Below are 13,196 nucleotides of genomic sequence, written 5' to 3' on the forward strand. Positions count from 1 at the left end.
TCCCCTATACCTTGGCGATAGTCAGAAATGAACAGTTCTGTCTAGTCACAAATCTTCCCCTCTTTTACCTCCGATATCTTGCCTATGGTCGGTTTAAAAAAAAAAACCGACAAGCAAACATTCCTTCCTCTCTCGCCGCATGTCGTGCCTGTGGCCATAAATGAACGGTTGTGTCGAGAAGTTAAAAGTAGCGCCCCCCCCCCCCCCCCCCACGCCCCATAGACCGTCCCGGTCTATGTCCTGTCAATATTCAGTAATGAACAGATGACCAAAGTTGTTGCCAGAAGCGAAACAGCCCCTCCAATCTCACCCTGTTCCTTGCCAACAGCCAAATATGTACAGATGATAGTATGATATCCAGAGATAAAACACGTCCCTTCCTGTCTCCGCAGTGTTTTGCCCACGGCAAGAAATAAATAGTAGGGTCTAGAAACGAAACGCCCCCATCTGTAACCCCAATATCTTACCTAGAAACAAGAAACAACACAGCCCCGCCTCTTTCCTCCTATACCTTGCCGATGGTCAAAAATGAACAGGGAGTCACGTATATTTCAAGAAAAAAAAAATACACCCTTCTGTTTTGTTCCCACATGTTGCCTGTGGTATAAAAAACAACAACAAACAAACGAACAGTCATGTCTAGAAACAAAACCTGCCCTCCTGTTTTCCAGATATCATGCCTATGGTCAGTATCAAGAATCATCATGTGCCCTCCTATCTCCCCCTTTTACCTCGCCGGTGGCCAGATTAAAAAAAAATTGTCTCAAGAAACAAAGTCCTCTTTCCTTGTCTCCCCCATTACCTTGCCTAAAGCCAGAAATGAATAGTTGTCTCTGGAAAGAAGACAAAACCTCCCCTCCACGTCTCCCCTCAACCCCAAATACCTTACTAAAGGCCAGAATCGAATAGTAAGCCCTGGAAAGAAGACAAAACCTCCCTTCCCAGACTCCCCCAAATACCTTGTGAAAGTCAAGAACTGAATAGTTGTCCCTGGAAAGAAGACAAAACCTCCCCTCCTAGTCTCCCCACTATCCCCAATACCTTGCCAAAGGCCAGAAACAAATAGTTGTCAATGGTAACAAGACAAAACCTCCCCTCCCAGTCTCCTCCAAACACCTTGCCTGAGGCCAGAAACGAATAGTTGTCAATGGTAACAAGACAAAACCTCCCCTCCCAGTCTCCCCCAAATACCTTGCCTATGTTGAGAAACGAACAGATGTCTTTGGAAACAAAACCTTCCCTCCTAGTCACCCTCCCACCCCCACCACCAAATACCTTGCCTAAGACCAGAAACGAAACGTTGTATCTAGAATCAAAACCTCCCCCAGCTATGTCTTGCCCACGGCCAGAAAAGCGCAGGTGGCCAGGAAGGCGGTGACGGCGCTGAACCAGAAAGGGATGGCCACCACACCTGTCGCTTCCTCCAAGGGTCCGATCCATGGCCACGTGGTGCAGTAGGATAGGGGCATGGCGGCCGTCAGCATGGAGATGGCCATTCCCACACTGTTCCTCCCACCACCACCTCTCTCTGACGCCTGGCAATGGAAGAGGGGGAATAAAATGAGGGGGTAATGAATGGAAGACACGATATTACCATGACATTGCTTGTACGTGGTCGGAGAGAGTTTTATCTCAAAGTTTCATGGCAGTGTAATATATTGTGAATGATGTGTTATATACTGCACTGCGATACATTACACTGCATAACAATACAATTCATTGCGATACAATGCAATATAATACGATTATATTCAAAGGAACGGAACTCAACGCAACAAAATAAAACGTGTCACAACGCAACACTGTGTACAGTACCATGCAAGCTTGTTAAGTTTAATTACGTGAATGTAAATGATGTAAGTGAACACGTTTCAATATACGACGCTTTGTTAACGTGAGTCATCAAGATAGTCAAGATAATCATCATTTGAAACTTGGTCGTCATTATCATAATCATCATTATCATCATCATCGTCGTCGTCGTCGTCGTCATCATTGTCGTCGTCATTACTTTTCGTCATAGTTAACATTATCATGATTATCGTTTTTGTCCCAATCTTCGTCATCTCTATGATCACCATGACTATGATCATCAATGTCATCACCAGTGTCATTGTCATTTCCTGCTCTTTTTTTTGTTTGTTTGTTGTTGTTGTTTTTTTTGTTTCTCCACTTCACCTTTCTCTTCCCATTGTCGTCTTCATCTTTTTTGGCTGTTCTTCTGTTCACTTTCCCTCTTCATCTATTTTGACAAAACAAGCGTACAAGCCATCTCGAGACAAGTGCATGACTTTTTATCCCCCTTCTTTTGATATTTAGATGTTTCTACTTTGAATTTATTCTTGTTCGCTTTCTTTCTTTGCTTGTGCGTCGTTTGCTTTGTTTGAGTGAGTGGGAGAGAAAGTGTGTGTGTTTGTTTGTGTGTGTGTGTGTGTGTGTGTGTGTGTGTGTGCGTGCATGCGTGTGTGTGTATGTGTGTGTGTGTGTGTGTGTGTTTGCGAGCGCGCGCGCGCGTGCCTCTACAGGCGTCTGTCTTGTTTTTGAGAGTTGCAGCTGCTGCCAATATCATTACTACTGATACTGCTGATGTTGATGCTGGGTATGAAAACAGAGCCCCAAAATAATCATTCAACATCAAAAACAACAAACATCCCATCAGCACCTCCCGTCACACTCCTGTGCACGCGCACCTACCCACGCACCACCAACCCCACATACACTCACACACCCTGGACTGGACGAGGTCGTTGATGACGGCGAAGGGCACGGAGTAGACGCAGGCCCTATGGAAGCCAGCCACAACAGCCAGCAGGAAAAACACCTCCAGCAGCTCAGTCACGCTCGCCGCCACCAGGGCCGCCAGCAACGTCAGGTGCACAACAGTAAACACCACCCGGCAACCTGAAATCAAATCAAATTATGGTGGTTTAGAGCCTCGCCGAGCACTAAGACCATCTCAAGGCTATCGCCTCGTTAGCTTCAAATTCAGGTCAAGCGTTTAAAAAAAAAAGTACAATAAAAACTAGTCACTGATTCAAGCTTTTCGCTCAAAAAAGTTTAAAACCCGTCCAGAGTTCTAAACATTCAAATCTGATTAAAATGTTCATTTCTTTCAAGAAGTCCATTAGCGTCCACGGAAGGACATCATGGAACAAAGTCTTAAGTCTTAAGAGAATCTGCTGTGTAATGTCTTTGTCGAAAGTCATGGAGATCCCAGCAGTCAGTGAGCACGTGTTTCACAGTGAGAGGCTCGTCACAAGGAATACATCAAGGGGCCTCCTCCCCCTTTAACAAATGAGAATGAGTATAAATAATAACAATAATAAAGGATCCGGAGCCTTTAAAGGCCACCCGGGGAAAGTGACGTCATATTCACTGTGTCTAGTGTTCGGTTTGGAAAGACGAGGGTCCAGTCTTTTCCTTTCGCCGTATTAACCTTCCCCAACTGAAGTCAGGTATCCATTCGCACGTGGGTGGAAAGTCGGAGTCGAGTGCCTTTTCCAAGGATACAAAACCATTCCGAAACAGGGCCTTGAACTCTGATAACTGGCGAACAAAGGATTAGAAGTCCAACGCCGGTCTATTTGTGCCACGGCGCCGACTCGGTAAGTGAGGATCGGGTAGGGTATTCACGGTTAAGACTCGTTGACTCGGTTTGAAGGATGGCACCGGGGTTATGGTTTTGAAGGATTCTAACAGGGTATGGGTTTGAAGCGTTGTATCAGGGTATGGGTTTGAAAGGTGGTATCAGGGTATGGGTTTGAAAGGTGGTATCAGGGTATGGGTTTGAAAGGTGGTATCAGGGTATGGGTTTGAAGGGTGGTATCAGGGTATGGGTTTGAAGGGTGGTATCAAGGTATGGGTTGAAGGTGGTATCAAGGTATGGGTTGAAGGGTGGTATCAAGGTATGGGTTGAAGGTGGTATCAGGTATGGTTTTGAAGGGTGGTATCAAGGTATGGGTTGAAGGTGGTATCAGGGTATGGGTTTGAAGGGTGGTATCAGGGTATGGGTTTGAAGGGTGGTATCAAGGTATGGGTTGAAGGTGGTATCAGTGTATGGGTTTGAAAGGTGGTATCAGGGTATGGGTTTGAAGGGTGGTATCGGGGTATGGGTTTGAAGGGTGGTATCAGGGTATGGGTTTGAAGGGTGGTATCGGGGTATAGGTTTGAAGGATGGTATCAGTGTATGGGTTTGAAGGGTGGTGTCAGTGTATGGGTTTGTAGGTGGTGTCAGTGTATGGGTTTGAAGGGTGGTGTCAGTGTATGGGTTTGAAGGGTGGTATCAGTGTACGGGTTTGAAGGGTATCAGGGTATGGTTTGAAGCCCAGTGGTATCAGGGTAATTTTTAAAGGTGTATGGATTTGAAGGATAGTATCAGGCAATGGTATTGAAGTATGGTAACGGGGTATGATTTTGAAGGTGGTATGAATGTATGCGTTGGAAGCGTTATCGGGGTACGATTTTGAATGGTGGGTATCGGGACATGATTTGAAGGGTGATATCAATGTATGGTTTTGAAGGGTGGCATCGGCGTTATGATTTTGAAGGGTGGTATCGGGGTATGATTTGAAGGGTGATATCAATGTATGGTTTTGAAGGGTGGCATCGGCGTTATGATTTTGAATGGTGGGTATCGGGACATGATTTGAAGGGTGATATCAATGTATGGTTTTGAAGGGTGGCATCGGCGTTATGATTTTGAAGGGTGGTATCGGGGTATGATTTGAAGAGCGGCACCAGGTTATGGTTTTGAAGGGTGGTGTCCGCATTAAGATATTGAAGGAGGATATTGGGATGTGGTTCTGAAGAATGTAATGGTATATCTATGAGGGGTGGAATTGGGGTATGGTTGAAGAATGGTGGTATCCACATTATGCTTTTGAAGGATGGTATTGGGGTGTGGTTTCAAAAAATAGTAACGAAGGGGTTTGGTTTTGAAGGGTGTCATCAAGTTGTGGCTCTGGTGGTAACCATGAGAATATGGTTTTGGAGGGTGGCATTGTGGCATGGTTTTGAAAACAAGTATAATTATGGGTATTGACTGAAAGGGTGGTAACGGGTTATGGTTTTAAAATATGGTATCGGGGTAAGACTTTTTATCAGGATATGGTGTGTGTGTGTGTGTGTGTGTGTGTGTGTGTGTGTAGGGGTGGTGGTTACTATATGCGATTCTTTTTGTGTGCTCAATTCCAACACCTGACTCACCAAAACGGGAGAGAAGACGCGGCTGAGCGATGCTGCAGGCTAGGAAAGCAATGTAATAGATGAGGTATCCCACCGACGCCATTGCCACTCCTTCCTGATAGCTGCTCACACACACACACACACGTTAATGTTATATGCCTTTGTCGTTCCAGCCATAAATTAAGAAGATATTCTACCAATCTATCTATCTATCTATCTATCTATCTATCTGTGTCTTTGTGTTTTGTTTAATTGTGCAATCGTGTGTTAAACTGAGGAAACAAGTGCATATAACAATGAAACAGTCCTTCCGTTACTTCCAAAATAGTGTTGCAAAAATCAAAAACAGAACTGAAACTATAAAACCTCCAAAGACAGTAATTAGGGGGTCATTTAAATTCTTTCTGAGTTAGAAAGCAACTGTATGCCTGATATTACTGCAGTTTCACTCCCTGTAGACCCATAAGGTACCTCGGCATTTGCACTGACCTATCGTGCCCATCCGGCAAGTGACCAAGGGATACAACACAAAAGTAAGTGGTGTTCACAAGTATAGTGGGGGGAAAGTCACAACCCAGTGATTTCCAAAAGGTGCATGTGAAGGATGAAGTAAAGAATCTCTCTCTCTGTCTCTCTGTCTCGGTCTCTCTCAGACGGACATACAGACAGACAGAGACGATACATCCACAGTTCTCAACCTAAAACCGTCAAAACCCAGTGATTTCCAAAAGCTACACATGAAGGATGAAATAAAGAATCTCTCTCTCTCTCTCTCTCTCTCTCTCTCTCTCTCTCTCTCTTCCCAACCAGGCTGTGTCAATGTATTTTCGTTGTAGTTTTTCTTTGAATTCGTTACGTGATATTTTGCATTGCAGCCTACGGTGATAGCATTGCCAGTCTTTATTTAATTGCAGTAGGTAAACTCAGATCTCAAAAAGTAAATGTGTCGACGTAAAAAAAAAAATTTAAAAAAAAAAGAGAAAAAAAAGAATATTAATTTCCCTTTTCAGAAGAAAAGACCTCTATTTTCGGCAGTTACAATAAAATAATACGTTTCAAGTTTCTCTCTCTCTCTCTCTCTCTCTCTCTCTCTCTCTCTCTCAGACGGACAGACAGACAGACAGAGATGATACATCCACAGTTCTCAACCTACTCCATCAGACTCTGTGAGCCCGGCGGAGCCTCGGGATTTCCGCCGTACACCGCCTTGCCCACAAAGTCCGTGCCCGTGAGGGTGAACATGAACAGGTCGCACGTGGAACAGTAGGTGGCTATACTGATCAGAACGACCTTCACCTTGAAACTTCTTCCACCATCCCCTCCATCCCCAACCGCCGCCCCGTCCACTTCAAACGTGTTCCCCAGTGGCTGCTCCTCCCCTAGATGCTCAGACAGGTTCTCTGGAGATATCAGCCTCGCCCCCGTAGGGACCGAAACGCTACGGTACGAAGCAGATAAGGAAGCGAGCAGGGAGCTTTTCGGGCCCTCCGAGTCTTCTTTCGAGAGGCTTCCACTTCTTTGCAGAAGCGGCGCGTGTTCTGTGCTCTGGCGGCTTGAGGTACTGTTTGTGATAGAAGAGTGAGAGTCTGCTGGCTTAACGGAGGAGGATTCAGCGTCGGTGATGGAACTGCGGATTCTCTGAAGTCTGCGGACGGTCAAGAGAGAAGTGGCGAGGCCCACCGTCACAAAAAGGATGATCACTACCCCTTGGATAGTTGTCTGTATGGTCAGTCTTGCTCTGAAAACAAAGCAAAACAAAGCAAAACTGAAACGTATTGCATGGTTTCTCTTTCCAATCCGGTAGCCTATCAAGGTTGTGGTTTTGAACATCTTTATCAGCATGAGTATCCCGACATCACCATTTCGTTGTCGAAACAGCATTTCCATCAGCTGTTTCCAAGCAAGCTCCATTGTTCAATTAATTATCGACAGTCACCTGCAGAAATTTGGGACATATTCTTGATTTAATCGACGTGTCAAGACGAGATAATAGAGTTTCAGTTTAAAAAAAGGTGTCAAAGTGTGCAGACCTGTCCATATTCGCTATACGATATCTGCTTTGATATCAAAAACAAAACAACAACAACAACAACAACAACGACAACAACAACAACAAAAAAAGAAAGAAAAAGGCCCGAGTCATGCCTTCATAGCCCATCATAGGTTTATATAAAACACAAACGTAAAATGAGATGGTATGAATTAACAAAATAAGCAAATGAGTATAAGCATTTTACTATACTAGATTGAAATATTCAAATGGTTAAAAACGATGCATGTGCTTGAAACAGAATAAAACACACAAACAAAAACGCAACATTAACTCTCTCCATACGAACGGCGAAAAAGACGACGTTAACAGCGTTTCACCCCAATTACCACCATCAAAATATTGCAAGTGGAAGGCTCTTATACTGAAGAGGTGTTTGTTGACAAAGAATACCACAATTCTGACGACGGAAGCTAAAGGTTGGGTCATTCAGACACCCACTGGACATCCGAGGGGTCTGTGTAGAGGAGAAGAGAGGACTGTCCGTACTGAGTGAGTTAAAACTTGTTCATTGTCACTCGGTAGATCAAGCACATGCAGCTGATGTGGTGCAATGTACTTGGATCAGTCAGCACGCCCAGATGCATCCTTAAAACTGAAACTGGAACTAGACAGAGCAAGTCAAGATGCACGCAAAGAGCAGTACATATGGCAAGAGGCACACTTTCTAAGTCGTGTGTTTGTCTATACACACATCAAATGTTGGTGCGTAGTCAAACAGATTTGTTTGTTTGTTTGTGTTTTGTTGGGTGTCTCTTCCTCAGTGAGTGTGGAGGGGAGGGGGAGGGTATGTGTGCATGTGTTTGTTTGCGTGTGTGCATGTGTTTGTTTGCGTGTGTGTGTGTGTGTGTGTGTGTGTGCGTGTGTGTGTGCGTGTATGTGAGTATGTGCGTGCAGGCGTGCGTGCGTGCATTTTTTTTGTATGCCTGTGTTCGTATGTACGTGTGGATGTGTGCGTGTGCATATACTTATGTGCATGTATGCGTGTGCCTGTGTGTGAGTATATTTGTGTACGCGCACGCGCAAATGGACGCGAGAAGTTCATATCATGCACGTATGTGTGCACGATACAAAGCCAAAGGCGACGACGAGTGGACCAGCAACGATCTTAACGTACCCTGCAATATAGGACAAGCCGAGCACGGAGCTGAAATCCACCACCCCGAGAGCTGCAGTGGACACGCCGCCAGACGACGCCATGATGAGTCCGATGACCAGCAAGGACGTGTGCTCAGAGCGAGGGCAACACGTCACCACGAAGGCTTTGATGCAGGCGTTGGAAATGTCGAAGCCGATGTCCATCACAATGAAACCCAACAGCCCCAGACCTGCCTTGAACGGTACCTGCATGGATATTTCCTTTATGTTTTTTTGTTGTTTTTGTGTGTGTTTTTTGCTTTTTTGTTTGTTTGTTGTTGTTTTTTTTGTTGTTGTTGTTTTTACTGATAATTGAAGAAAATAGATGAATACATAGTTTGAAGAAAAAAAAAACGAAAAAAAAACCCCGATTAAATAAAAAAACTTATGAAGATTTCTTTATGTTTCGCTAATAATTCAAGCAAATAGATAAATGAATGAGATATTGGGGGAAAAATAAAACAAAATGAACGAATAAATGAAAGATGAATTATGGATACACTCAACAGCACACACACAGAGTTTGTTTTTGTGTTTGTTTGTTTTTTAAAGACGAGCTCACCAGAATTGCTGCACCATTTATCCAAACGTATGCTTCACGCTTTGGTTTTTAGATTTACTAGACATATTCATGTGAGTCATGGGAAAGAGGATAGAGGCCACGTAGAACAGATGCTTCTGAAAACTCCTCGGCATGTCATACGAAGACCAATACAGTATTCTCATCTGCCAATACACTGTCCATGAGGGTGTGGGTTCGATTCCCGATCTTACCCTTTCACCCAAGTTCGACTGGAAAATCAGACTGTCTAGTCACCCGGATAAAACGACAAACCGAGTTCCTATATGCAGCACGCACTTGGCACACTGGAAAAAAGAGAACCTATGGCAACAAAAGTGCTATTTATTTGCAAAATTCTTAAGGACGAATCCACTCTGATAGGTACACAAATATACATGCATGCACCCAAGGCCTGACTAACCGCGTTGGTTATGCAGATGCTTAGCAGATGTGGGGTAGCGTATGTGGATTTGTCCGAACGCAGTGACGCCTCCTTCGGAAACTGAAACTGAAAACTGAAACAGCGCCTCCTCAAAAACTAAAACTGAAAACTATGAATCAGTCATTACCTCAGAGGATTCCCCGTACACGTACACGCCAGTCGCTCCACGAATCGTTGACGAGTCGTTCGTGAAGGCGGTCGTCACTTCAGAGTACAGCAGGCCATCACCCTCCACCGTCCCAAACACGTCAGCCTCCCGCCCAGAAACCGTTTCGTTACCGTCCCTTCCGTGGGAGATACTGAGGTGCGTCTTCCCGAAGGGGATAGAGGAATTGTAAGAACTCGAACCGTCGGTACCGTTTGCCCCATTCTCGATGAGATAGTCCAGGTGAAGAACATTGGCCAAAATGACACACAGCATCCCTGCAAAGCTAATCCCGCACGCGAGGATGGTGGCCACGGTCTTCCGGCCATGAGGATTCGAACCCCGGTCAGTCAGCCAGCCTACAAAGGGGAGGAGGAGAGTGGCAGACGTGCCTGCAATCGCGCCCGTCAGGGACACCAGACTCAGAGGTAAGCCCAGGGTTTGCAGAATCTGTGTCAACACGTGAGGAGGTAGGGAGAAGAGGAAAAGGAGGAGAGGGAGGAGGATAATAAGAGGGTGATAAGGAGGGGTGGGGGTAAGAAAAAGAGAAGGAGGAGAAAGGGAGAGGTTGAGATGAGGAGAGTAAAGAGAAGAAGAAGAAGAAGAAGAAGAAGAAGAAGAAGAAAATGATGATGGTGATGATGAAAGAAGAAGAACGACGAAGTAGTAGTAGTAGTTGCTGTTGTAGTAAAAGGAAAGGACGAAAGAAAGAAAATGACAGAAAGAAGAAGACAGACAGACAGAGAAATATACAGAGACAGACACACAGGCACACAGAGGCGCGCGCGCTCGCGCGCACTCACACGCACACGCACACACACACACACAAAGGAAGTCAACATGAATAAAAAGAATAAAACGATAGCATAGTGTACACATAAACCAAGCCAGTTTTACAGCGTCAAACTACCCCCTGACTGCATTTTGCTCCGAATACATACTCAGGCTGCCTCGAATGGAGCCCGGGATCTATGTGGGCTATTCCAGATCGACCCACCGTAGTTGAACATTTTCATGTTTCTGTGGGGATAATCAAGTTCTTGAACAAAGGAGGGGGTCATTCTGGTTTTATCTTTACTTTGCCACCTCCACCCCACCTTACGAGAACTTTCATATATCATGGAGAGAGGAACGTGAGTGGAAGAAGGTGTGTCGGTTCTTGCCAGCTCAGCATGATACACTCCCTCCCTAAGTGGAAGATGGGCAGGCCTCAACTACCGAATAGATGGAGGCGGGGATCTTCCATGAATCTGACCAAAGCAATCCCCAGTCAGGCCTCACTCGAAGCTTGTATAAAACGTTCCCTTCCTCCTTCACTGGAAGTTAATGTCAGCAGTAAGTAGAGGAGGAGTGTCAATTCCCACGGGGCCATGTTTACTCTCGGGAATCGTTTCCAGCTACCAAACAAAGTCCCCTATAACGACTGGGGGAGGGTAGAGGAGATAAAGTCTAAGTTGAGGATAAGATGGGTCAGTTCTGACGTGGCCAAGTTTACACCTCCCACGCCCCCCCCCCCCCCTCCCACCCCTCCACCCCAACCCACCCACCGTGGGTTTTTACAGGCCAGTTCCAGAAATATCCAGCCGTTAATCAGGACTAGGCAAATTTGAACCCAGGGTTAAAACATCAACGAGGGGTACGAATACACCAGCCTATACACCGGAAACCACATGACATGCAATGGCATGAGGAAATGAATAGAAATATAGTGAAATGATAATCATCATCATCATCATCATCATCATAATATTGACAACAATAATAATAACGAGAAGAAGAAGAGGGATAGTCCATGACAACTCACGGGCACAGTGTAAAGCTGTTCGAAATCAGCGCAGGCTTCATTGCCCCAAAGTGAAGCATTCAGCAACAGTTTCTGTGCAAAGGTCATAGTTTCACCTTGGGTCATGCTGCCATCTTCCGGAGTGACCGTATCCTGTGACAGGAGACTGTGTCTGTCTCCTTTCTCTCTCTGCTTCTGCGACATGGCGTTGCTGGCATGTGAAGCAGAACCTCGCAATCACTTACATTACATATGTACTGTTTTTCTTTTAAAGTCTGCATGTAAAGGTTCTTGACTTTCACGATGATCCATAAAAGAAACATTGCTGGAACCAACTGTACAAAGTATGTTACAATTCGTCTGTGAAATCCATGCTACATACATACATACATATATACAGTGTGTGTGTGTGTGTGTGTGTGTGTGTGTGTGTGTGTGTGTGTGTGTGTGTGTCACAAGTGTGGCCATCAGAGATTTCGTGAAATCGATTAGATACTCAGTGATTTCATCAAACTGCTGAAACGTTGTCACTCATTTTCATTAGTTTACTAGCAGACTTCATAGACAATATGATTGATATGCTGTGGGAAGAAAGGTGGCAGAATGGTTAAGACGCTTATCTGCCATTACAGTGTTTGTAAGGGTGTGGGTTCGATTTCCGCTGTCGTCTTTTCTGCCTAGTTGACTGGAGAATTCCGTGAGACGATCATAAAGAACCCATGGCAACACGAGTGCCGTACTCTGGCTAAATCAAAATAATGTAGAAGCAATCCATTCCGATAGGCACACAAGTACATGTGCACGCACTCAAGGCCTGGCTGGCACGTTGTGTTATACTGCTGTCAGGCATCTGCCAAGCAGGTGTGATGTAGCGTATATGGATTAGTCCGAACGCAATGATGACTTCTTGAGAAATTGAAACTGAAACTGAAGCCCTTTCCTTCCCTGAACTGAACTGAAACTGCTGTCTGACACCATTCCATGAGGTAGGTCTTCCTTATCTATCTATCTGTATGTCTATACATCTATCTAAACTTACATAAAATAAATGTATACAAGGACACGATGGTTGATTTAAGTCTGGAACCATTTAAATCTTATTTCTTGTATCTTTCTTGTATTTTAAAAAAGGTTCTTTCATTCGCGATGATTTTCAAAACAATGTCCTCAATTTTTGCAAGCATTTTTTGTGCTGGTTTTCCAATATATACATCATAAAATAAATGTGTTCCCCTCGGAGCTTTCATCATAATACTATATACTTTATTATAATTCACTTCATTCTGATTGTTGTCATTTAATACAATATTCTCATTGTTATCTTTAATACAATATTATTTTCTGTTGATAAGCTCTCATGGAGTTTACTACACCAAGGTAATCCATAATTAGAACAGGGTTATCAATCATATCTTAAAATTCATGAAAATTTAAGATAAAATAAGAACCTCGCATTTTCTTTTTCAAGGACTTTCACATGATAGACTTTTTTTTTCTAACCCTGTCTTAGAAATACAGAAATTTGACTATAATCTTAAAGGTTTTTTTTAAAAACAGAGGTTCCGTCAAAATGTCTTGCTCCTCATATACATCCGTGGTGTAAAAAAATTCTGAATAGCTGCGTCTTTCCAAAAAGGTTTATCATTCGTCCTGCAACTTTCAGTGCTATTTGGACATACTCCTGTAACATTCCAGCCTCTGCACATTCTTTTTGCAAAGTATTTTTCCTTTTAGGACGAAAATATTGGTTGCAGCATTTTTATTTCAACAACATAAGTTTCATGGATTTTACAAATGACGGATTGTGTGGATTATTTACACCTCTGTTTTGAATACTATTGATCTTTAACTTGTTGCTGTGTATTCTGTCTTCTTTTTTTCTTTTTTCTTTTT

The 13,196-nt window shown here is 44.0% G+C and overlaps 1 protein-coding gene across 1 annotated transcript; it reads right to left on the minus strand.

Annotated features, from left to right (window-relative positions):
- Positions 1-257: 257 nt before the first annotated feature.
- Positions 258-12,259, minus strand: LOC143298932 (uncharacterized). Its single transcript, XM_076611964.1, has 7 exons — positions 11,325-12,259; positions 9,503-9,970; positions 8,352-8,578; positions 6,338-6,922; positions 5,206-5,306; positions 2,729-2,901; positions 258-1,535 (listed from the first exon to the last, which is right to left on the minus strand). Exons 1-7 carry the CDS (start codon positions 11,505-11,507, stop codon positions 1,329-1,331), a joined length of 1,944 nt encoding a protein of 647 aa, XP_076468079.1. The 5' UTR covers positions 11,508-12,259; the 3' UTR covers positions 258-1,328.
- Positions 12,260-13,196: the final 937 nt, after the last annotated feature.

This window comes from Babylonia areolata, chromosome 24 (assembly GCF_041734735.1).
Source record: "Babylonia areolata isolate BAREFJ2019XMU chromosome 24, ASM4173473v1, whole genome shotgun sequence".
Lineage (NCBI taxonomy): Eukaryota > Metazoa > Mollusca > Gastropoda > Neogastropoda > Buccinidae > Babylonia > Babylonia areolata.

Coding starts and splice junctions, on each gene's coding strand:
- LOC143298932 (XM_076611964.1), bottom strand. CDS start 11,507: ATGTCGCAGAAGCAGAGAGAGAAAGGAGACAGACACAGTCTCCTGTCA. Junction 6,923..8,351: donor GGCTTGTCCTATATTGCAGG/GTACGTTAAGAT, acceptor CTTTGTTTTCAG/AGCAAGACTGACCATACAGA. Junction 1,536..2,728: donor ACGACCTCGTCCAGTCCAGG/GTGTGTGAGTGT, acceptor TTCCATTGCCAG/GCGTCAGAGAGAGGTGGTGG.